We start from the raw sequence: 26,067 nt of genomic DNA, 5'->3' as shown, positions 1-26,067 counted from the left end.
GGTACATGGTTGATTCATGTGTAATATGGGTGGAAATGGTTGATTCATGCGTAATATGGGGGGTACATGGTTGATTCATGCGTAATATGGGAGGTACATGGTTGATTCATGCGTAATATGGGGGGTACATGGTTGATTCATGCGTAATATGGGGGTACATGGTTGATTCATGCGTAATATGGGAGGTACATGGTTGATTCATGCGTAATATGGGGGGTACATGGTTGATTCATGCGTAATATGGGGGTACATGGTTGATTCATGCGTAATATGGGGGGTACATGGTTGATTCATGCGTAATATGGGGGGTACATGGTTGATTCATGCGTAATATGGGGGGTACATGGTTGATTCATGCGTAATATGGGAGGTACATGGTTGATTTATGCGTAATATGGGAGGTACATGGTTGATTCATGCGTAATATGGGGGTACATGGTTGATTCATGCGTAATATGGGAGGTACATGGTTGATTCATGCGTAATATGGGTGGTACATGGTTGATTTATGCGTAATATAGGTAGTAAATGGTTGATTTATGCGTAATATAGGTAGTAAATGGTTGATTTATGCGTAATATGGGTGGTACATGGTTGATTTATGCGTAATATGGGAGGTACATGGTTGATTTATGCGTAATATAGGTAGTAAATGGTTGATTTATGCGTAATATGGGTGGTACATGGTTGATTTATGCGTAATATGGGAGGTACATATTTGATTTATGCGTAATATGGGAGGTACATGGTTGATTCATGCGTAATATAGGTAGTAAATGGTTGATTTATGCGTAATATGGGAGGTACATGGTTGATTTATGCGTAATATGGGAGGTACATGGTTGATTTATGCGTAATATAGGTAGTAAATGGTTGATTTATGCGTAATATGGGTGGTACATGGTTGATTTATGCGTAATATAGGTAGTAAATGGTTGATTTATGCGTAATATGGGTGGTACATGGTTGATTTATGCGTAATATAGGTAGTAAATGGTTGATTTATGCGTAATATGGGGGGTACATGGTTGATTTATGCGTAATATGGGATGTACATGGTTGATTTATGCGTAATATGGGATGTACATGGTTGATTTATGCGTAATATGGGAGGTACATGGTTGATTCATGCAGAATATAGGTTGTAAATGGTTGATTTATGCGTAATATGGGAGGTACATGGTTGATTCATGCGTAATATGGGTGGTACATGGTTGATTTATGCGTAATATGGGAGGTACATGGTTGATTTATGCGTAATATAGGTAGTAAATGGTTGATTTATGCGTAATATGGGAGGTACATGGTTGATTCATGCGTAATATGGGTGGTACATGGTTGATTTATGCGTAATATGGGTGGTACATGGTTGATTTATGCGTAATATAGGTAGTAAATGGTTGATTTATGCGTAATATAGGTAGTAAATGGTTGATTTATGCGTAATATGGGAGGTACATGGTTGATTCATGCGTAATATGGGTGGTACATGGTTGATTCATGCGTAATATGGGAGGTACATTGTTGATTCATGCGTAATATGGGAGGTACATGGTTGATTCATGCGTAATATGGGAGGTACATGGTTGATTCATGCGTAATATGGGGGGTACATGGTTGATTCATGCGTAATATGGGTGGTAAATGGTTGATTCATGCGCAATATGGGTGGTACATGGTTGATTCATGCGTAATATGGGAGGTACATGGTTGATTCATGCGTAATATGGGGGGTACATGGTTGATTTATGGGTGATAAATGGTTGATTCATGCGTAATATGGGAGGTACATGGTTGATTCATGCATAATATGGGGGTACATGGTTGATTTATGCGTAATATGGGTGGTACATGGTTGATTTATGCGTAATATGGGTGGTACATGGTTGATTCATGCGTAATATGGGTGGTAAATGGTTGATTCATGCGCAATATGGGTGGTACATGGTTGATTCATGCGTAATATGGGGGGTACATGGTTGATTTATGGGTGATAAATGGTTGATTCATGCTTAATATGGGGGTACATGGTTGATTTATGCGTAATATGGGTGGTACATGGTTGATTTATGCGTAATATGGGGGTACATGGTTGATTTATGCGTAATATGGGTGGTACATGGTTGATTTATGCGTAATATGGGTGGTACATGGTTGATTTATGGGTGATAAATGGTTGATTCATGCGTAATATGGGAGGTACATGGTTGATTCATGCATAATATGGGGGGTACATGGTTGATTCATGCATAATATGGGGGGTACATGGTTGATTCATGCGTAATATGGGTGGTACATGGTTGATTTATGGGTGATAAATGGTTGATTCATGCGTAATATGGGGGGTACATGGTTGATTTATGCGTAATATGGGTGGTACATGGTTGATTTATGGGTGATAAATGGTTGATTCATGCATAATATGCTGGTACATGGTTGATTTATGCGTAATATGGGTGGTACATGGTTGATTTATGCGTAATATGGGTGGTACATGGTTGATTTATGCGTAATATGGGAGGTACATGGTTGATTCATGCGTAATATGGGTGGTACATGGTTGATTCATGCGTAGTATGGGAGGTACATGGTTGATTTATGCGTAATATGGGAGGTACATGGTTGATTTATGCGTAATATGGGGGGTACATGGTTGATTCATGCGTAATATGGGGGTACATGGTTGATTCATGCGTAATATGGGAGTATTATAGGTTAATTCGTACACAATATGGGGGTATAATAGGGTAATTCGTACACAATATGGGGTTATACTATCACACAAGAAGTGATCTCTGGCAACGATGATATGGCTAGACGGTGGCAACACCTGGCAACTCTTCCGTCCGCGTGACTGCCATACCAGCGACAACCATCTTGTGTATGGTAGCCATGTGGTGTATGGTAGCCATGTGGCGCCATGTGTATGGTAGCCATGTGGCGCCATGTGTACTCACCTATTTGTGCTTGCAGGATCGAGCATTGACTCTTGGATCCCGAATGTGTACGGTAGCCATGTGGCGCCATGTACCGTAGCTGACTGAAGCTCCTTTCTGATAGCTCTGTAACTCCCTGTAATGCTATAGATGGCTCTGTAGCTCCCTGTAATGCTATAGATGGCTCTGTAGCCCCTCTGTAATGCTATAGATGGCTCTGTAGCTCCCTGTAATGCTATAGATGGCTCTGTAGCTCCCTGTAATGCTATAGATGGCTCTGTAGCTCCCTGTAATGATGTATCTGGCTCTGTAGCTCCCTGTAATGCTATAGAAGGCTCTGTAGCCCCCTGTAATGCTATAGATGGCTCTGTAGCCCCCTGTAATGCTATAGAAGGCTCTGTAGCCCCCTGTAATGCTATAGATGGCTCTGTAGCCCCCTGTAATGCTATAGAAGGCTCTGTAGCCCCCTGTAATGCTATAGATGGCTCTGTAGCCCCCTGTAATGCTATAGATGGCTCTGTAGCTCCCTGTAATGCTATAGATGGCTCTGTAGCCCCCTGTAATGCTATAGATGGCTCTGTAGCTCCCTGTAATGCTATAGATGGCTCTATAGCCCCCTGTAATGCTATAGATGGCTCTATAGCTCCCTGTAATGCTATAGATGGCTCTGTAGCCCCCTGTAATGCTATAGATGGCTCTGTAGCTCCCTGTAATGCTATAGATGACTCTGTAACTCCCTGTAATGCTATAGATGGCTCTGTAGCTCCCTGTAATGCTATAGATGGCTCTATAGCCCCCTGTAATGCTATAGATGGCTCTATAGCTCCCTGTAATGCTATAGATGGCTCTGTAGCTCCCTGTAATGCTATAGATGGCTCTGTAGCTCCCTGTAATGCTATAGATGGCTCTATAGCCCCCTGTAATGCTATAGATGGCTCTATAGCTCCCTGTAATGCTATAGATGGCTCTGTAGCCCCTCTGTAATGCTATAGAAGGCTCTGTAGCCCCTCTGTAATGCTATAGAAGGCTCTGTAGCTCCCTGTAATGCTATAGAAGGCTCCATAGCCCCTCTGTAATGCTATAGATGGCTCTGTAGCTCCCTGTAATGCTATAGAAGGCTCCATAGCCCCTCTGTAATGCTATAGAAGGCTCTGTAGCTCCCTGTAATGCTATAGAAGGCTCTGTAGCCCCTTGTAATGCTATAGATGACTGTAGCTCCCTGTAATGCTATAGATGGCTCTGTATCTCCCTGTAATGCTATAGATGGCTCTGTAGCTCCCTGTAATGCTATAGATGGCTCTGTAGCTCCCTGTAATGCTATAGAAGGCTCCATAGCCCCTCTGTAATGCTATAGAAGGCTCTGTAGCTCCCTGTAATGCTATAGAAGGCTCTGTAGCTCCCTGTAATGCTATAGATGACTCTGTAGCTCCCTGTAATGCTATAGATGGCTCTGTAGCTCCCTGTAATGCTATAGATGGCTCTGTAGCTCCCTGTAATGCTATAGATGGCTCTGTAGCTCCCTGTAATGCTATAGATGGCTCTATAGCTCCCTGTAATGCTATAGATGGCTCCATAGCCCCTCTGTAATGCTATAGAAGGCTCTGTAGCTCCCTGTAATGCTATAGATGGCTCTGTAGCCCCCTGTAATGCTATAGAGGGCTCTATAGCCCCCTGTAATGCTATAGAATGCTCTATAGACCCCTTGCTGCATAGTACCACCACCCCCCCCCCCCACGTCCAGCGTGCCCAAACGCCTCCTCATCTGCCTCTATCACCTTGGCGCCAATTCCAGCCTTCACTTTGGCGCCAAAACAAGTCTCCTCACCCCCCCCCCCTACCCGCTCAGGGACGAGACAGTACATATATGACTTTTTGCTTATAGTCAATATTTGGCTTATTCATTAGTACATATGTGGTATATTCTAAGTTATATTTTGTTTTCAATGTACAAACTCTTCCTATTGATTAGCTGTTCACCAGTTTTAATATATGGAATTTCTTTTACAATTTTATTAAACAATAGAGATTTTATACAAAATTTGACAATATCCTGAGTTACTTTACAATTTATTTAAATATTTTAGTTTTGTTTTATTAATTTAATAAAACTGTAATACCAATATAGGTATAAGTTAAGTACTAATTGTAATTAAGAAGCAATAAGATGCTTAACATACTAAAAAAGGTTAGGTGAGGTCGGTGTTTTCTATTCAGCATTTCCAGGTAAACTCAAATATTCACAATAAATTAGTATGCCACATATGCACTTATTAATAAGCCAAATATTGACTGTAGGCAAGTGCGAGAACGGGTTGCTGGGGGGACACGTTAGGGAGGGGGGCTCTACCCCCCCTCCCCCCACAAAAGTACCCCAGAAAAGCTTGCGAAATCCTCCCAGCTTCGAGGACCCAACAACCTTGACTAGTGCTGATATCAACCACTTGAATGGTTAAGTCCGCGAGCATAGGGTCTGGACCACAGGGGCCTGGTTGTGGACCACAGAGCCTGGTTGTGGACCACAGGGGCCTGGTTGTGGACCACAGGGGCCTGGTTGTGGACCACAGGGGCCTGGTTGTGGACCACAGGGGCCTGGTTGTGGACCACAGGGGCCTGGTTGTGGACCACAGGGGCCTGGTTGTGGACCACAGGGGCCTGGTTGTGGACCACAGAGCCTGGTTGTGGACCACAGAGTCTAGTTGTGGACCACAGGGGCCTGGTTGTGGACCACAGGGGCCTGGTTGTGGACCACAGAGCCTGGTTGTGGACCACAGGGGCCTGGTTGTGGACCACAGGGGCCTGGTTGTGGACCACAGAGCCTGGTTGTGGACCACAGGGGCCTGGTTGTGGACCACAGGGGCCTGGTTGTGGACCACAGAGCCTAGTTGTGGACCACAGGGTCCTGGTTGTGGACCACAGAGCCTGGTTGTGGACCACAGGGGCCTGGTTGTGGACCACAGAGCCTAGTTGTGGACCACAGGGGCCTGGTTGTGGACCACAGAGCCTGGTTGTGGACCACAGAGCCTGGTTGTGGACCACAGGGCCTGGTTGTGGACCACAGGGTCCTGGTTGTGGACCACAGGAGCCTGGTTGTGGACCACAGAGCCTGGTTGTGGACCACAGGGCCTAGTTGTGGACCACAGAGCCTGGTTGTGGACCACAGGGTCCTGGTTGTGGACCACAGGGTCCTGGTTGTGGACCACAGAGCCTGGTTGTGGACCACAGGGCCTAGTTGTGGACCACAGGGGCCTGGTTGAGGACCACAGAGCCTGGTTGTGGACCACAGAGCCTGGTTGTGGACCACAGAGCCTGGTTGTGGACACAGGGGCCTGGTTGTGGACCACAGGGGACTGGTTGTGGACCACAAAGCCTGGTTGTGGTCCACAGAGCCTGGTTGTGGACCACAGAGCCTGGTTGTGGACCACAGAGCCTAGTTGTGGACCACAGGGGCCTGGTTGTGGACCACAGAGCCTGGTTGTGGACCACAGAGCCTGGTTGTGGACCACAGAGCCTGGTTGTGGACCACAGAGCCTGGTTGTGGACCACAGAGCCTGGTTGTGGACCACAGAGCCTGGTTGTGGACCACAGGGTCCTGGTTGTGGACCACAGAGCCTAGTTGTGGACCACAGGGGCCTGGTTGTGGACCACAGGGGCCTGGTTGTGGACCACAGAGCCTAGTTGTGGACCACAGGGGCCTGGTTGTGGACCACAGAGCCTGGTTGTGGACCACAGAGCCTGGTTGTGGACCACAGGGGCCTAGTTGTGGACCACAGAGCCTGGTTGTGGACCACAGGGGCCTTGTTGTGGACCACAGGGGCCTGGTTGTGGACCACAGAGCCTGGTTGTGGACCACGGAGCCTGGTTGTGGACCACAGGGGCCTAGTTGTGGTCCACAGGGGCCTGGTTGTGGACCACAGAGCCTGGTTGTGGACCACAGGGGCCTAGTTGTGGTCCACAGGGGCCTGGTTGTGGACCACAGAGCCTGGTTCTGGACCACAGAGCCTGGTTGTGGACCACAGAGCCTGGTTGTGGACCACAGAGCCTAGTTGTGGACCACAGGGGCCTGGTTGTGGACCACAGAGCCTGGTTGTGGACCACAGAGCCTAGTTGTGGACCACAGAGCCTGGTTGTGGACCACAGGGTCCTGGTTGTGGACCACAGAGCCTAGTTGTGGACCACAGGGGCCTGGTTGTGGACCACAGGGGCCTGGTTGTGGACCACAGAGCCTAGTTGTGGACCACAGGGGCCTGGTTGTGGACCACAGAGCCTGGTTGTGGACCACAGAGCCTGGTTGTGGACCACAGGGGCCTAGTTGTGGACCACAGAGCCTGGTTGTGGACCACAGGGGCCTTGTTGTGGACCACAGGGGCCTGGTTGTGGACCACAGAGCCTGGTTGTGGACCACAGAGCCTGGTTGTGGACCACAGGGGCCTAGTTGTGGTCCACAGGGGCCTGGTTGTGGACCACAGAGCCTGGTTGTGGACCACAGGGGCCTGGTTGTGGACCACAGAGCCTGGTTGTGGACCACAGAGCCTGGTTGTGGACCACAGAGCCTGGTTGTGGACCACAGGGGCCTAGTTGTGGACCACAGGGGCTTGGTTGTGGACCACAGAGCCTGGTTGTGGACCACAGAGCTTGGTTGTGGACCACAGAGCCTGGTTGTGGACCACAGGGGCCTAGTTGTGGACCACAGGGGCCTGGTTGTGGACCACAGAGCCTGGTTCTGGACCACAGGGGCCTAGTTGTGGTCCACAGGGGCCTGGTTGTGGACCACAGAGCCTGGTTGTGGACCACAGGGCCTGGTTGTGGACCACAGGGGCCTGGTTGTGGACCACAGGGTCCTGGTTGTGGACCACAGGTGCCTGGTTGTGGACCACAGGGCCTAGTTGTGGACCACAGGGGCCTGGTTGTGGACCACAGAGCCTGGTTGTGGACCACAAAGCCTAGTTGTGGACCACAGGGGCCTGGTTGTGGACCACAGAGCCTGGTTGTGGACCACAGAGCCTGGTTGTGGACCACAGAGCCTGGTTGTGGACCACAGAGCCTGGTTGTGGACCACAGAGCCTGGTTGTGGACCACAGAGCCTGGTTGTGGACCACAGAGCCTGGTTGTGGACCACAGGGTCCTGGTTGTGGACCACAGAGCCTAGTTGTGGACCACAGGGGCCTGGTTGTGGACCACAGGGGCCTGGTTGTGGACCACAGAGCCTAGTTGTGGACCACAGGGGCCTGGTTGTGGACCACAGAGCCTGGTTGTGGACCACAGAGCCTGGTTGTGGACCACAGGGGCCTAGTTGTGGACCACAGAGCCTGGTTGTGGACCACAGGGGCCTTGTTGTGGACCACAGGGGCCTGGTTGTGGACCACAGAGCCTGGTTGTGGACCACAGAGCCTGGTTGTGGACCACAGGGGCCTGGTTGTGGACCACAGGGGCCTTGTTGTGGACCACAGAGCATGGTTGTGGACCACAGAGCCTGGTTGTGGACCACAGAGCCTGGTTGTGGACCACAGATCCTGGTTGTGGACCACAGGGTCCTGGTTGTGGACCACAGAGCCTGGTTGTGGTCCACAGGGTCCTGGTTGTGGACCACAGAGCCTGGTTGTGGACCACAGGGGCCTGGTTGTGGACCACAGGGGCCTGGTTGTGGACCACAGGGGCCTGGTTGTGGACCACAGAGCCTGGTTGTGGACCACAGAGCCTGGTTGTGGACCACAGGGGCCTGTTTGTGGACCACAGAGCCTGGTTGTGGACCACAGAGCCTGGTTGTGGACCACAGAGCCTGGTTGTGGACCACAGGGTCCTGGTTGTGGACCACAGAGCCTGGTTGTGGACCACAGGGTCCTGGTTGTGGACCACAGAGCCTGGTTGTGGTCCACAGGAGCCTGGTTGTGGTCCACAGGGGCCTGGTTGTGGACCACAGGGGCCTGGTTGTGGACCACAGAGCCTGGTTGTGGACCACAGAGCCTGGTTGTGGTCCACAGGAGCCTGGTTGTGGACCACAGGGGCCTGGTTGTGGACCACAGAGCCTGGTTGTGGTCCACAGGTGCCTGGTTGTGGACCACAGAGCCTGGTTGTGGACCACAGGGTCCTGGTTGTGGACCACAGAGCCTGGTTGTGGTCCACAGGTGCCTGGTTGTGGTCCACAGGAGCCTGGTTGTGGACCACAGAGCCTGGTTGTGGTCCACAGGAGCCTGGTTGTGGACCACAGGGGCCTGGTTGTGGACCACAGAGCCTGGTTGTGGTCCACAGGTGCCTGGTTGTGGACCACAGAGCCTGGTTGTGGTCCACAGGTGCCTGGTTGTGGACCACAGAGCCTGGTTGTGGACCACAGGGGCCTGGTTGTGGACCACAGAGCCTGGTTGTGGTCCACAGGTGCCTGGTTGTGGACCACAGAGCCTGGTTGTGGACCACAGGGTCCTGGTTGTGGACCACAGAACCTGGTTGTGGACCACAGGGTCCTGGTTGTGGACCACAGAGCCTGGTTGTGGACCACAGAGCCTGGTTGTGGACCACAGAGCCTGGTTTTGGACCACAGGGTCCTGGTTGTGGACCACAGAGCCTGGTTGTGGTCCACAGGAGCCTGGTTGTGGACCACAGGGGCCTGGTTGTGGACCACAGAGCCTGGTTGTGGACCACAGGAGCCTGGTTGTTGACCACAGGGTCCTGGTTGTGGACCACAGAGCCTGGTTGTGGACCACAGGGGCCTGGTTGTGGACCACAGAGCCTGGTTGTGGACCACAGAGCCTGGTTGTGGACCACAGGAGCCTGGTTGTTGACTACAGGAGCCTGGTTGTGGACCACAGAGCCTGGTTGTGGACCACAGAGCCTGGTTGTGGACCACAGGAGCCTGGTTGTGGACCACAGGGGCCTGGTTGTGGACCACAGAGCCTGGTTGTGGACCACAGAGCCTGGTTGTGGACCACAGAGCCTGGTTGTGGACCATAGAGCCTGGTTGTGGACCACAGGAGCCTGGTTGTGACCACAGAGCGTGGTTGTGGACCACAGGGGCCTGGTTGTGGACCACAGGAGCCTGGTTGTGGACCACAGAGCCTGGTTGTGGACCACAGAGCCTGGTTGTGGACCACAGAGCCTGGTTGTGGACCACAGGGGCCTGGTTGTGGACCACAGAGCCTGGTTGTGGACCACAGAGCCTGGGTGTGGACCACAGAGCCTGGTTGTGGACCACAGAGCCTGGTTGTGGACCACAGAGCCTGGTTGTGGACCACAGAGCCTGGTTGTGGACCACAGGGGCCTGGTTGTGGACCATAGAGCCTAGTTGTGGACCACAGAGCCTGGTTGTGGACCACAGAGCCTGGTTGTGGACCACAGAGCCTGGTTGTGGACCACAGAGCCTGGTTGTGGACCACAGAGCCTGGTTGTGGACCACAGAGCCTGGTTGTGGACCATAGAGCCTGGTTGTGGACCATAGAGCCTGGTTGTGGACCATAGAGCCTGGTTGTGGACCATAGAGCCTGGTTGTGGACCACAGGGTCCTGGTTGTGGACCACAGGGTCCTGGTTGTGGACCACAGAGCCTGGTTGTGGACCATAGAGCCTGGTTGTGGACCATAGAGCCTGGTTGTGGACCACAGAGCCTGGTTGTGGACCACAGGGGCCTGGTTGTGGACCATAGAGCCTGGTTGTGGACCATAGAGCCTGGTCAAGGTGCATAGTGACAAGATATGCAATAAATGAAAACTATTTTGATTTCAATCAAATCTATTTTGTATATTAAATATATACAAAATATTAATATATATTAAATATATAAATTAATATAAATTAATATCAAACACAAGTGTCAACTGAAATCCTGTCTATGGTTCTCAACTGTCATAATAACATGTAATAAAAATATTTAATAATTAAATGTTATAATTATTTAATAATTTTTTATAATTATTTAATAATTTTTTATAATTATTTAATAATTTTTTATAATTATTTTTTAATTTTTTTTATTATTTTTTTATTTGTTTATCGATTTGTATGAAACTTATTCACTTGACTGCACTTAAGCCTATCTGTAAGGGTGCCAATTTTGGAGGAAATTGGTTGATATCAACCACAGATGGCAGCATCTGTACCTAGTTACCTAGCAGTAAAATAGGTACCTGGGTGTTAGTCAGCTGTCACGGGCTGCTTCCTGGGGGTGGAGGCCTGGTCGAGGACCGGGCCGCGGGGACACTAAAGTCCCGAAATCATCTCAAAATAACTCTAAGTTGGGTTGGGGTTGGGCTTACACCGTAACGATGATGTAAAGTTGTGAAAATGTGCTCATAAGTGGGACCATCACAGGCCAGATTTTCTCTCAAAGAGGGCACAAGGGCCGACCCCCCAACACTGGGGCCGTCCCTACCCCTGACTCTGGGGTCACTAGGTGCAACTTTCACCACTAGCCAACCTCAGGATGTACAAACATCCAACCCATCCTCCGAATTGACAGAACGCTTCAATACCGAGCTTAATAAGTACATTTCCTGACTGTCATGCATAGTACATAACTGCACTTATGGCAGCTGTTATATTTACCTCCCCATTTTTTTGCAGGAAGGGTTGGCAACAGAGCTTTGTAGCACAACCACTTCCGTTCAAGCCTGATCAGCCGCTGGCTGGCGCCAACTCTCTCTCTCACACATGCTATAACCCCGTCCTCCCCTGCGGGGGTTGAGCTTCGGCTCTTGGGTCCCGCCTCTCAACCGTCAATCAAGTGGTGTGTACGGGGTCAAGAGACTCTTGTTTACATTCGAAACAGTGTCTGCCTGTGCCATAGTCTGAACGTTCACACCAGGGGGACATAGTCTGAACGTTCACACCAGGGGGACATAGTCTGAACGTTCACACCAGGGGGAGATAGTCTGAACGTTCACACCAGGGGAGATAGTCTGAACGTTCACACCAGGGGGAGATAGTCTGAACGTTCACACCAGGGGGACATAGTCTGAACGTTCACACCAGGGGGGACATAGTCTGAACGTTCACACCAGGGGGAGATAGTCTGAACGTTCACACCAGGGGGACATAGTCTGAACGTTCACACCAGGGGGACATAGTCTGAACGTTCACACCAGGGGGACATAGTCTGAACGTTCACACCAGGGGACCATAGTCTGAACGTTCACACCAGGGGAGATAGTCTGAACGTTCACACCAGGGGGACATAGTCTGAACGTTCACACCAGGGGGACATAGTCTGAACATTCACACCAGGGGACCATAGTCTGAACGTTCACACCAGGGGGACATAGTCTGAACGTTCACACCAGGGGGACATAGTCTGAACGTTCACACCAGGGGGACATAGTCTGAACGTTCACACCAGGGGACCATAGTCTGAACGTTCACACCAGGGGGACATAGTCTGAACGTTCACACCAGGGGACCATAGTCTGAACGTTCACACCAGGGGACATAGTCTGAACGTTCACACCAGGGGACCATAGTCTGAACGTTCACACCAGGGGGACATAGTCTGAACGTTCACACCAGGGGACCATAGTCTGAACGTTCACACCAGGGGAGATAGTCTGAACGTTCACACCAGGGGGAGATAGTCTGAACGTTCACACCAGGGGGACATAGTCTGAACGTTCACACCAGGGGGGTCATAGTCTGAACGTTCACACCAGGGGGAGATAGTCTGAACGTTCACACCAGGGGGACATAGTCTGAACGTTCACACCAGGGGGAGATAGTCTGAACGTTCACACCAGGGGGAGATAGTCTGAACGTTCACACCAGGGGGACATAGTCTGAACGTTCACACCAGGGGGAGAAAGTCTGAACGTTCACACCAGGGGGAGATAGTCTGAACGTTCACACCAGGGGACATAGTCTGAACGTTCACACCAGGGGACATAGTCTGAACGTTCACACCAGGGGGACCATAGTCTGAACGTTCACACCAGGGGACATAGTCTGAACGTTCACACCAGGGGACCATAGTCTGAACGTTCACACCAGGGGGACATAGTCTGAACGTTCACACCAGGGGACCATAGTCTGAACGTTCACACCAGGGGGAGATAGTCTGAACGTTCACACCAGGGGGAGATAGTCTGAACGTTCACACCAGGGGACATAGTCTGAACGTTCACACCAGGGGACCATAGTCTGAACGTTCACACCAGGGGACCATAGTCTGAACGTTCACACCAGGGGACCATAGTCTGAACGTTCACACCAGGGGGACCATAGTCTGAACGTTCACACCAGGGGGACCATAGTCTGAACGTTCACACCAGGGGAGATAGTCTGAACGTTCACACCAGGGGACATAGTCTGAACGTTCACACCAGGGGACCATAGTCTGAACGTTCACACCAGGGGACATAGTCTGAACGTTCACACCAGGGGGACCATAGTCTGAACGTTCACACCAGGGGGACCATAGTCTGAACGTTCACACCAGGGGACATAGTCTGAACGTTCACACCAGGGGACATAGTCTGAACGTTCACACCAGGGGACCATAGTCTGAACGTTCACACCAGGGGACATAGTCTGAACGTTCACACCAGGGGACCATGGTCTGAACGTTCACACCAGGGGACATAGTCTGAACGTTCACACCAGGGGACCATAGTCTGAACGTTCACACCAGGGGACACAGTCTGAACGTTCACACCAGGGGAGATAGTCTGAACGTTCACACCAGGGGACATAGTCTGAACGTTCACACCAGGGGAGATAGTCTGAACGTTCACACCAGGGGACCATAGTCTGAACGTTCACACCAGGGGACATAGTCTGAACGTTCACACCAGGGGACCATAGTCTGAACGTTCACACCAGGGGACCATAGTCTGAACGTTCACACCAGGGGACATAGTCTGAACGTTCACACCAGGGGAGATAGTCTGAACGTTCACACCAGGGGACCATAGTCTGAACGTTCACACCAGGGGACATAGTCTGAACGTTCACACCAGGGGACCATAGTCTGAACGTTCACACCAGGGGGGACCATAGTCTGAACGTTCACACCAGGGGACCATAGTCTGAACGTTCACACCAGGGGGCCATAGTCTGAACGTTCACACCAGGGGGACCATAGTCTGAACGTTCACACCAGGGGGACCATAGTCTGAACGTTCACACCAGGGGGACCATAGTCTGAACGTTCACACCAGGGGGACCATAGTCTGAACGTTCACACCAGGGGACCATAGTCTGAACGTTCACACCAGGGGGACCATAGTTTGAACGTTCACACCAGGGGGGACATAGTCTGAACGTTCACACCAGGGGGACATAGTCTGAACGTTCACACCAGGGGACATAGTCTGAACGTTCACACCAGGGGGGACATACCTGGTTGATGGACTTGTGAGAGTTTGGTCCACCAGGCTGTTGCTTGGAGCGGCCCGCAGGCCCACATATACCTGGTTGATGGGGTTCTGGGAGTTCTTCTACTCCCCAAGCCCGGCCCGAGGCCAGGCTTGACTTGTGAGAGTTTGGTCCACCAGGCTGTTGCTTGGAGCGGCCCGCAGGCCCACATATACCTGGTTGATGGGGTTCTGGGAGTTGTTCTACTGCCCAAGCCCGGCCCGAGGCCAGGCTTGACTTGTGAGAGTTTGGTCCACCAGGCTGTTGCTTGGAGCGGCCCGCAGGCCCACATATACCTGGTTGATGGGGTTCTGGGAGTTGTTCTACTGCCCAAGCCCGGCCCGAGGCCAGGCTTGACTTGTGAGAGTTTGGTCCACCAGGCTGTTGCTTGGAGCGGCCCGCAGGCCCACATATACCTGGTTGATGGGGTTCTGGGAGTTGTTCTACTGCCCAAGCCCGGCCCGAGGATAGGCTTGACTTGTGAGAGTTTGGTCCACCAGGCTGTTGCTTGGAGCAGCCCGCAGGCCCACATACCCACCACAGCCTGGTTGGTCTGGCACTCCTTTCCCACCAAAAGATCACTTAACCCATTGTCTAATGATTAAAAACCACATGAAATCAAATCTCTCCATAACCCCGGACAACACGGTTTCAGAACAGGACACTCTTACCTGTCACAGGCGCTCCATCTCTATGACATGACCTAAGATGTTTTGTATATGTATATATATGTATTTTGATGTATATACACACACACTCTGCAAGAGCTTTCGAGCATTGTGACCATGGCGTTATTACGTGCAAAAGGAATTTCTGACAATGTACGGAGATGGATTCTAACTTGCTAACGAATATAACTCCAGAGTGTAATAGTCAATTAAATCAAATTCGGACCATTCAAATGAAAATAGAGACAATTCTATCAGCAATAGACACACGTAGAGACAAGTCTATCAGCAATAGACACACGTAGAGACAAGTCTATCAACAATAGACTCACCAAGAGACAAGTCTATCAACAATAGACTCACCAAGAGACAAGTCTATCAACAATAGACTCACCTAGAAACAAGTCTATCAACAATAGACTCACCAAGAGACAAGTCTATCAACAATAGACTCACCAAGAGACAAGTCTATCAACAATAGACTCACCTAGAAACAAGTCTATCAACAATAGACTCACCAAGAGACAAGTCTATCAACAATAGACTCACCAAGAGACAAGTCTATCACAAATAGACTCACCAAGAGACAAGTCTATCAACAATAGACTCACCAAGAGACAAGTCTATCAACAATAGACTCGCCTAGAAACAAGTCTATCAGCATTAGACACACACAATAGACAATTCTATCAACAATAGACCAACAGCTTCACAACAACTCTACACATTTGGGGCATTTGGTCAATACCTACAAAGAATACCTGATCAACAGGACTGTTGTGGCTAGTGTTAACTGGGAGCTCTGAGCAGACCGCTAAGGATGAAGTATGTCTCACGACTGGCCACTGACGTCTCCAGACCCACACACACACACACACACACACACACACACACACACACATACACACACACAAACACACACACATACACACACACACACCCAGTATATCATACACACACACACCCAGTATGTCATACACACACACACACACACACACACACACACACACACACACACACACACACACACACACACACACACACACATACACACACACACACCCAGTATATCATACACACACACACCCAGTATATCATACACACACATACACACACACACACACGGGTTCAGGGAAGGTAAATCTTGCCTTACAGGCTTGATAGAATTCTACGATCAGGTGACAAAGATTAAGCAAGAAAGAGAGGGCTGGGCGGACTGCATTTTCTTGGATTGTCGGAAAGCCTTTGACACAGTACCGCATAAGAGGCTGGTACATAAGCTGGAGAGACAGGCAGGTGTAGCTGGTAAGGTGCTCCAGTGGATAAGGGAGTATCTAAGCAATAGGAAGCAGAGAGTTACGGTGAGGGGTGAGACCTCCGATTGGCGTGAAGTCACCAGTGGAGTCCCACAGGGCTCTGTACTCGGTCCTATCTTGTTTCTGATATATGTAAATGATCTCCCGGAGGGTATCGATTCATTTCTCTCAATGTTTGCGGACGATGCTAAAATTATGAGAAGGATTAAAACAGAAGAGGACTGTTTGAGGCTTCAAGAAGACCTAGACAAGCTGAAGGAATGGTCGAACAAATGGTTGTTAGAGTTTAACCCAACCAAATGTAATGTAATGAAGATAGGTGTAGGGAGCAGGAGGCCAGATACAAGGTATCATCTGGGAGAGGAAATTCTTCAGGAGTCAGAGAAGGAAAAAGACTTGGGGGTTGATATCACGCCAGACCTGTCTCCTGCAGCACATATCAAGCGGATAACATCAGCGGCATATGCCAGGCTGGCCAACATACGAACGGCATTCAGAAACTTGTGTAAAGAATCATTCAGAACTTTGTATACCACATATGTCAGGCCAATCCTGGAGTATGCAGCCCCAGCATGGAGTCCATATCTAGTCAAGGATAAGACTAAACTGGAAAAGGTTCAAAGGTTTGCCACCAGACTAGTACCCGAGCTGAGAGGTATGAGCTACGAGGAGAGACTACGGGAATTAAACCTCACTTCGCTGGAAGACAGAAGAGTTAGGGGGGGACATGATGGGAAGGAGACTGATACAATCCTCAAGAACACACACACACGCAGGCTTCATGTCCCCGCCAACATGACACCACTTAGAGAGAGCCAGCAGAAGAGTATGAGGTAACTAGGAGACTGAAACAAGCGATTAGTCGCAGCACTAACAACAGAAGCCCTGGCACTGCTATAGTGCCAGGCGGTATGTCAACGGTGACAGGAAGCCGGCAGGTGATCACCTGCACAAACACAGCACCACGCAGCAAGAGTTGCTTCTGTAACAGCTGTAAGAGCTTCAACAACAGCTGTAAGAGCTTCAACATCAACAACAGCTGTAAGAGCTTCAACAACAACAGCTGTAAGAGCTTCAACAACAGCTGTAAGAGCTTCAACAACAACTGTAAGAGCTTCAACAACAGCTGTAAGAGCTTCAACAACAGCTGTAAGAGCTTCAACAACAGCTGTAAGAGCTTCAACAACAGCTGTAAGAGCTTCAACAACAGCTGTAAGAGCTTCAACAACAACTGTAAGAGCTTCAACAACAGCTGTAAGAGCTTCAACAACAGCTGTAAGAGCTTCAACAACAGCTGTAAGAGCTTCAACAACAACTGTAAGAGCTTCAACAACAACTGTAAGAGCTTCAACAACAGCTGTAAGAGCTTCAACAACAGCTGTAAGAGCTTCAACAACAACTGTAAGAGCTTCAACAACAGCTGTAATAGCTTCAACAACAACTGTAAGAGCTTCAACAACAGCTGTAAGAGCTTCAACAACAACTGTAAGAGCTTCAACAACAACTGTAAGAGCTTCAACAACAGCTGTAAGAGCTTCAACAACAGCTGTAATAGCTTCAACAACAACTGTAAGAGCTTCAACAACAGCTGTAAGAGCTTCAACAACAGCTGTAATAGCTTCAACAACAACTGTAAGAGCTTCAACAACAGCTGTAAGAGCTTCAACAACAACTGTAAGAGCTTCAACAACAGCTGTAAGAGCTTCAACAACAGCTGTAAGAGCTTCAACAACAACTGTAAGAGTTTCAACAACAGCTGTAAGAGCTTCAACAACAACAGCTGTAAGAGCTTCAACAACAGCTGTAAGAGCTTCAACAACAACAACAGCTGTAAGAGCTTCAACAACAACTGTAAGAGCTTCTGTAACAACAGCTGTAAGAGCTTCAACAACTGTAAGAGCTTCTGTAACAGCTGTAAGAGCTTCAACAACAACAGCTGTAAGAGCTTCAACAACAGCTGTAAGAGCTTCAACAACAGCTGTAAGAGCTTCAACAACAACAACAACAACTGTAAGAGCTTCAACAACAACAACTGTAAGAGCTTCAACAACAACAGCTGTAAGAGCTTCAACAACAACAGCTGTAAGAGCTTCAACAACAGCTGTAAGAGCTTCAACAACAGCTGTAAGAGCTTCAACAACAGCTGTAAGAGCTTCAACAACAACTGTAAGAGCTTCAACAACAACAGCTGTAAGAGCTTCAACAACAATAGCTGTAAGAGCTTCAACAACAACAGCTGTAAGAGCTTCAACAACAGCTGTAAGAGCTTCAACAACAACAGCTGTAAGAGCTTCAACAACAACAGCTGTAAGAGCTTCAACAACAGCTGTAAGAGCTTCAACAACAGCTGTAAGAGCTTCAACAACAACAGCTGTAAGAGCTTCAACAACAACTGTAAGAGCTTCAACAACAACTGTAAGAGCTTCAACAACAACTGTAAGAGCTTCAACAACAACAGCTGTAAGAGCTTCAACAACAGCAGCTGTAAGAGCTTCAACAACAACAACTGTAAGAGCTTCAACAACAACAACAACTGTAAGAGCTTCAACAACAACAACAGCTGTAAGAGCTTCAACAACAACAGCTGTAAGAGCTTCAACAACAACAACAGCTGTAAGAGCTTCAACAACAACAGCTGTAAGAGCTTCAACAACAACTGTAAGAGCTTCAACAACAACTGTAAGAGCTTCAACAGCAACTGTAAGAGCTTCAACAACAACTGTAAGAGCTTCAACAGCAACTGTAAGAGCTTCAACAACAACTGTAAGAGCTTCAACAACAACAACAGCTGTAAGAGCTTCAACAACAACAACTGTAAGAGCTTCAACAACAACAACTGTAAGAGCTTCAACAACAACAACAACAGCTGTAAGAGCTTCAACAACAACAACAGCTGTAAGAGCTTCAACAACAACAGCTGTAAGAGCTTCAACAACAACTGTAAGAGCTTCAACAACAACTGTAAGAGCTTCAACAACAACTGTAAGAGCTTCAACAACAACAACAGCTGTAAGAGCTTCAACAACAACTGTAAGAGCTTCAACAACAACTGTAAGAGCTTCAACAACAACAACAACTGTAAGAGCTTCAACAACAACAGCTGTAAGAGCTTCAACAACAACTGTAAGAGCTTCAACAACAGCAGCTGTAAGAGCTTCAACAACAACAACTGTAAGAGCTTCAACAACAACTGTAAGAGTTTCAACAACAACTGTAAGAGCTTCAACAACAACTGTAAGAGCTTCAACAACAGCTGTAAGAGCTTCAACAACAACAACTGTAAGAGCTTCAACAACAACAACTGTAAGAGCTTCAACAACAGCTGTAAGAGCTTCAACAACAACTGTAAGAGCTTCAACAACAACAGCTGTAAGAGCTTCAACAACAACAGCTGTAAGAGCTTCAACAACAACTGTAAGAGCTTCAACAACAACAGCTGTAAGAGCTTCAACAACAGCTGTAAGAGCTTCAACAACAACAACTGTAAGAGCTTCAACAACAGCTGTAAGAGCTTCAACAACAACTGTAAGAGTTTCAACAACAACTGTAAGAGCTTCAACAACAACTGTAAGAGCTTCAACAACAGCTGTAAGAGCTTCAACAACAGCTGTAAGAGCTTCAACAACAACAACTGTAAGAGCTTCAACAACAACAACTGTAAGAGCTTCAACAACAGCTGTAAGAGCTTCAACAACAACAACTGTAAGAGCTTCAACAACAACAACTGTAAGAGCTTCAACAACAACAGCTGTAAGAGCTTCAACAACAACAGCTGTAAGAGCTTCAGCAACAACAACTGTAAGAGCTTCAACAACAACAGCTGTAAGAGCTTCAACAACAACTGTAAGAGCTTCAACAACAACTGTAAGAGCTTCAACAACAACAGCTGTAAGAGCTTCAACAACAACTGTAAGAGCTTCAACAACAACAGCTGTAAGAGCTTCAACAACAGCTGTAAGAGCTTCAACAACAACAACAACTGTAAGAGCTTCAACAACAGCTGTAAGAGCTTCAACAACAACAACAACTGTAAGAGCTTCAACAACAACTGTAAGAGCTTCAACAACAACAACAACTGTAAGAGCTTCAACAACAACAACTGTAAGAGCTTCAACAACAACAGCTGTAAGAGCTTCAACAACAACAACTGTAAGAGCTTCAACAACAACAGCTGTAAGAGCTTCAACAACAACTGTAAGAGCTTCAACAACAACAGCTGTAAGAGCTTCAACAACAGCTGTAAGAGCTTCAACAACTGTAAGAGCTTCAACAACAACAACTGTAAGAGCTTCAACAACAGCTGTAAGAGCTTCAACAACAACAACTGTAAGAGCTTCAACAACAACTGTAAGAGCTTCAACAACAACTGTAAGAGCTTCAACAACAACAACAACTGTAAGAGCTTCAACAACAACAGCTGTAAGAGCTTCAACAACAACTGTAAGAGCTTCAACAACAACAACAACTGTAAGAGCTTCAACAACAACAGCTGTAAGAGCTTCAACAACAACAGCTGTAAGAGCTTCAACAACAACAACTGTAAGAGCTTCAACAACAACAGCTGTAAGAGCTTCAACAACAACAGCTGTAAGAGCTTCAACAACAACAACTGTAAGAGCTTCAACAACAACAACTGTAAGAGCTTCAACAACAACAACAACTGTAAGAGCTTCAACAACAACAGCTGTAAGAGCTTCAACAACAACTGTAAGAGCTTCAACAACAGCTGTAAGAGCTTCAACAACAACAGCTGTAAGAGCTTCAACAACAGCTGTAAGAGCTTCAACAACAACTGTAAGAGCTTCAACAACAGCTGTAAGAGCTTCAACAACAACAGCTGTAAGAGCTTCAACAACAACAACTGTAAGAGCTTCAAATAACAGCTGTAAGAGCTTTAACAACAACAACAACTGTAAGAGCTTCAACAACAACAGCTGTAAGAGCTTCAACAACAACTGTAAGAGCTTCAAATAACAGCTGTAAGAGCTTCAACAACAACAACAACTGTAAGAGCTTCAACAACAACAGCTGTAAGAGCTTCAGCAACAACAACTGTAAGAGCTTCAACAACAACAGCTGTAAGAGCTTTAACAACAACTGTAAGAGCTTCAACAACAGCTGTAAGAGCTTCAACAACAACTGTAAGAGCTTCAACAACAGCTGTAAGAGCTTCAACAACAACAGCTGTAAGAGCTTCAACAACAGCTGTAAGAGCTTCAACAACAACTGTAAGAGCTTCAACAACAACAGCTGTAAGAGCTTCAACAACAACTGTAAGAGCTTCAACAACAACTGTAAGAGCTTCAACAACAGCTGTAAGAGCTTCAACAACAACAGCTGTAAGAGCTTCAACAACAACAACTGTAAGAGCTTCAACAACAACAGCTGTAAGAGCTTCAACAACAACAGCTGTAAGAGCTTCAACAACAGCTGTAAGAGCTTCAACAACAGCTGTAAGAGCTTCAACAACAACTGTAAGAGCTTCAACAACAACAGCTGTAAGAGCTTCAACAACAACAACTGTAAGAGCTTCAACAACTTGTAGCTCGTCAAATGATTAAAACTACCGAATTAGGCTCGTCGAGTGATTAAAACTACCAAAACCACAAAGAACAAATGTTCAGTCTTAGAAGAATAACACCACAAGGTGAACAGAAGTTCAGAGTTCACCCACCTCTGTTGAACAGTAATAACATCTTCAGGGCGTTCAGTGAACGAGTGAAAAAGTTCAGAAGTCAAGTTTTGCTTCCAGGTAAATTATATGTCTTAGGATAAGAGGCAAAAAGGGTGGAATTTGCGTGTAGTGGTGCACACACACACACACACACACACACACACACACACACACACACACACACACACACACACACACACACACACACACACACGTGAAGAGAGCTAGCAGATTTAATCACAAATCACCAATGGTTGGGCACCATTCCTTTCCCCCGTCCCATCCCAAATCCTAGGTAGGCGCGTTAAAACTCTAGGGAAACCACACCATATATTTCACACATGACTGAAAATGGAGTCTAAATCATAATATTTCTTAAAAAGCATTTAACCTGGGTCTACTTAGACCAGGCTATTGTCCTCATATCCCAGCTCCTTGTCCTCATATCCCAGCTCCTTGTCCTCATATCCCAGCTCCTTGTCCTCATATCTCAGTTCCTTGTCCTCATATCCCAGCTCCTTGTCCTCATATCCCAGCTCCTTGTCCTCATATCCCAGCTCCTTGTCCTCATATCTCAGTTCCTTGTCCTCATATCCCAGCTCCTTGTCCTCATATCCCAGCTCCTTGTCCTCATATCCCAGCTCCTTGTCCTCATATCCCAGCTCCTTGTCCTCATATCCCAGCTCCTTGTCCTCATATCCCAGCTCCTTGTCCTCATATCCCAGCTCCTTGTCCTCATATCCCAGCTCCTTGTCCTCATATCCCAGCTCCTTGTCCTCATATCCCAGCTCCTTGTCCTCATATCTCAGTTCCTTGTCCTCATATCCCAGCTCCTTGTCCTCATATCCCAGCTCCTTGTCCTCATATCCCAGCTCCTTGTCCTCATATCCCAGCTCCTTGTCCTCATATCCCAGCTCCTTGTCCTCATATCCCAGTTCCTTGTCCTCATATCCCAGCTCCTTGTCCTCATATCCCAGCTCCTTGTCCTCATATCCCAGCTCCTTGTCCTCATATCCCAGCTCCTTGTCCTCATATCCCAGCTCCTTGTCCTCATATCCCAGCTCCTTGTCCTCATATCCCAGCTCCTTGTCCTCATATCCCAGCTCCTTGTCCTCATATCCCAGCTCCTTGTCCTCATATCCCAGCTCCTTGTCCTCATATCCCAGCTCCTTGTCCTCATATCCCAGCTCCTTGTCCTCATATCCCAGCTCCTTGTCCTCATATCCCAGCTCCTTGTCCTCATATCCCAGCTCCTTGTCCTCATATCCCAGCTCCTTGTCCTCATATCCCAGCTCCTTGTCCTCATATCCCAGCTCCTTGTCCTCATATCTCAGTTCCTTGTCCTCATATCCCAGCTCCTTGTCCTCATATCCCAGCTCCTTGTCCTCATATCCCAGCTCCTTGTCCTCATATCTCAGTTCCTTGTCCTCATATCCCAGCTCCTTGTCCTCATATCCCAGCTCCTTGTCCTCATATCCCAGCTCCTTGTCCTCATATCCCAGCTCCTTGTCCTCATATCCCAGCTCCTTGTCCTCATATCCCAGCTCCTTGTCCTCATATCCCAGCTAGACACAACGGTTAAGTCAATCCACTAGTATCCGACGTTCCCTCCTGTTGGTTCCAGGGATCAATGTCCCCGCGGCCCGGTCTCTAGGCCTCCAGGCGGGTGATCTGCTACTGAACCCCCCCCCCTAAATATGGGTCAATATATAATCATTCTGAAGAAACCACTTGGTGGAAAAAAAAAAAAAAAAAGAGTCCACTTGATCAACCAGGCTGTTGTGTGATGCAGGAAGCAGCCGAGGGCATCAAACAGCATGGTTGAACAGGGCTGGCAACCCGGACTGGGAGGGGGTCAATGACCCCCTTGGAACGACTAACCCCTCCCCCCTCCCCCTCTCCTAACGAGATGGGGGGGGGTATAACCCCCCTATTTTCACCCTATTGACGCTGTGATCCATCTTTCACACACTCGTGGTTAATGACTCAACTACCTATTCCTGGGGGTCTAATTACCCGTCTAGCTGCCTAAGCGGGTAGGTTATTATCTCCGTTTTCTGTCTATGGAGTGTCGGTGTATAGGGGGGGGGGAGTAGGTCCTGTCTGGTGACGGGAGGCGGGTGGACAGAGGCGTGAGGTGAATGTAAAGTAGGTATGTCGCCCTTCTGGGTGTGTGTGTGTGTGTGTGTGTTGGGTGTGGTGTGTGTGTGTGTGTGTGTGTGTGTGTGTGTTGGGTGTGGGGGGTGGGGGGGTGTGTGTGGGTGTGTGTGGGTGTGGGGGGGATGTGTGTGTGTGTGGGTGTGTGTGTGTGTAATCACCTAGTTGTACTCACCTAGTTGTGTTTGCGGGGGTTGAGCTCTGGCTCTTTGGTCCCGCCTCTCAACCGTCAATCAACAGGTGTACAGGTTCCTGAGCCTATTGGGCTCTATCATATCTACACTTGAAACTGTGTATGGAGTCAGCCTCCACCACATCACTGCCTAATGCATTCCATTTGTCAACCACTCTGACACTAAAAAAGTTATTTCTAATATCTCTGTGGCTCATTTGGGCACTCAGTTTCCACCTGTGTCCCCTTGTGCGTGTGCCCCTTGTGTTAAATAGACTGTCTTTATCAACCCTGTCGATTCCCTTGAGAATCTTAAATGTGGTGATCATGTCCCCACTAACTCTTCTGTCTTCCAGCGAAGTGATGTTTAATTCCCGTAGTCTCTCCTCGTAGCTCATACCTCTCAGCTCGGGTACTAGTCTGGTGGCAAACCTTTGAACCTTTTCCAGTTTAGTCTTATCCTTGACTAGATATGGACTCCATGCTGGGGCTGCATACTCCAGGATTGGCCTGACATATGTGGTATACAAAGTTCTGAATGATTCTTTACAAAAGTTTCTGAATGCCGTTCGTATGTTGGCCAGCCTGGCATATGCCGCTGATGTTATCCGCTTGATATGTGCTGCAGGAGACAGGTCTGGCGTGATATCAACCCCCAAGTCTTTTTCCTTCTCTGACTCCTGAAGAATTTCCTCTCCCAGATGATACCTTGTATCTGGCCTCCTGCTCCCTACACCTATCTTCATTACATTACATTTGGTTGGGTTAAACTCTAACAACCATTTGTTCGACCATTCCTTCAGCTTGTCTAGGTCTTCTTGAAGCCTCAAACAGTCCTCTTCTGTTTTAATCCTTCTCATAATTTTAGCATCGTCCGCAAACATTGAGAGAAATGAATCGATACCCTCCGGGAGATCATCTACATATATCAGAAACAAGATAGGACCGAGTACAGAGCCCTGTGGGACTCCACTGGTGACTTCACGCCAATCGGAGGTCTCACCCCTCACCGTAACTCTCTGCTTCCTATTGCTTAGATACTCCCTTATCCACTGGAGCACCTTACCAGCTACACCTGCCTGTCTCTCCAGCTTATGTACCAGCCTCTTATGCGGTACTGTGTCAAAGGCTTTCCGACAATCCAAGAAAATGCAGTCCGCCCAGCCCTCTCTTTCTTGCTTAATCTTTGTCACCTGATCGTAGAATTCTATCAAGCCTGTAAGGCAAGATTTACCCTCCCTGAACCCATGTGTGTGTGTGTGTATGTGTGTGTGTGTGTGTGTGTGTGTGTGTGTGTGTGTGTGTGTGTGTGTGTGTGTGTGTGTGTATGTGTGTGTGTATCTGTGTGTGTGTGTGTGTGTGTGTGTGTGTGTGTGTGTGTGTGCGTGTGTGTCCCAATACTGTCACTATGGCGGTGTGTCCACTCACAGGATGAGTGACGTTGCCCAATACTGTCACTATGGCGGTGTGTCCACTCACAGGATGGGTGGCGCTGCCCAATACTGTCACTATGGCGGTGTGTCCACTCACAGGATGAGTGACGCTCCCCAATACTGTCACTATGGCGGTGTGTCCACTCACAGGATGAGTGACGCTGCCCAATACTGTCACTATGGCGGTGTGTCCACTCACAGGATGAGTGACGCTGCCCAATACTGTCACTATGGCGGTGTGTCCACTCACAGGATGAGTGACGCTGTCCAATACTGTCACTATGGCGGTGTGTCCACTCACAGGATGAGTGGCGCTGTCCAATACTGTCACTATGGCGGTGTGTCCACTCACAGGATGAGTGGCGCTGCCCAATACTGTCACTATGG

The 26,067-nt window shown here is 48.3% G+C and overlaps 2 protein-coding genes across 3 annotated transcripts in view; both read right to left on the bottom strand.

The window, feature by feature from the left end:
- The window catches only part of LOC123770465 (uncharacterized), a 99,290-nt gene that overhangs the window by 15,126 nt on the left and 58,097 nt on the right, over positions 1-26,067 (bottom strand). The gene's annotated exons all lie outside the window — the stretch shown is intronic.
- LOC138368005 (msx2-interacting protein-like) overlaps positions 2,954-26,067 on the bottom strand; it is a 70,195-nt gene continuing 47,081 nt past the window's right edge. Inside the window, exons 2-3 of the mRNA XM_069330296.1 lie at positions 17,600-18,231; positions 2,954-3,883 (exon numbers count right to left, since the gene is read on the bottom strand). Coding sequence (XP_069186397.1) covers positions 2,954-3,883; positions 17,600-18,231 — 1,562 coding nt within the window. The remainder of the gene's footprint in view (positions 3,884-17,599; positions 18,232-26,067) is intronic.

The sequence above is a fragment of the Procambarus clarkii genome, chromosome 24 (assembly GCF_040958095.1).
Source record: "Procambarus clarkii isolate CNS0578487 chromosome 24, FALCON_Pclarkii_2.0, whole genome shotgun sequence".
Classification (NCBI taxonomy): domain Eukaryota; kingdom Metazoa; phylum Arthropoda; class Malacostraca; order Decapoda; family Cambaridae; genus Procambarus; species Procambarus clarkii.
The sequence above is the reverse complement of the archived record's forward strand: the minus strand, read 5'-3'. Positions and strand labels throughout refer to the sequence as shown.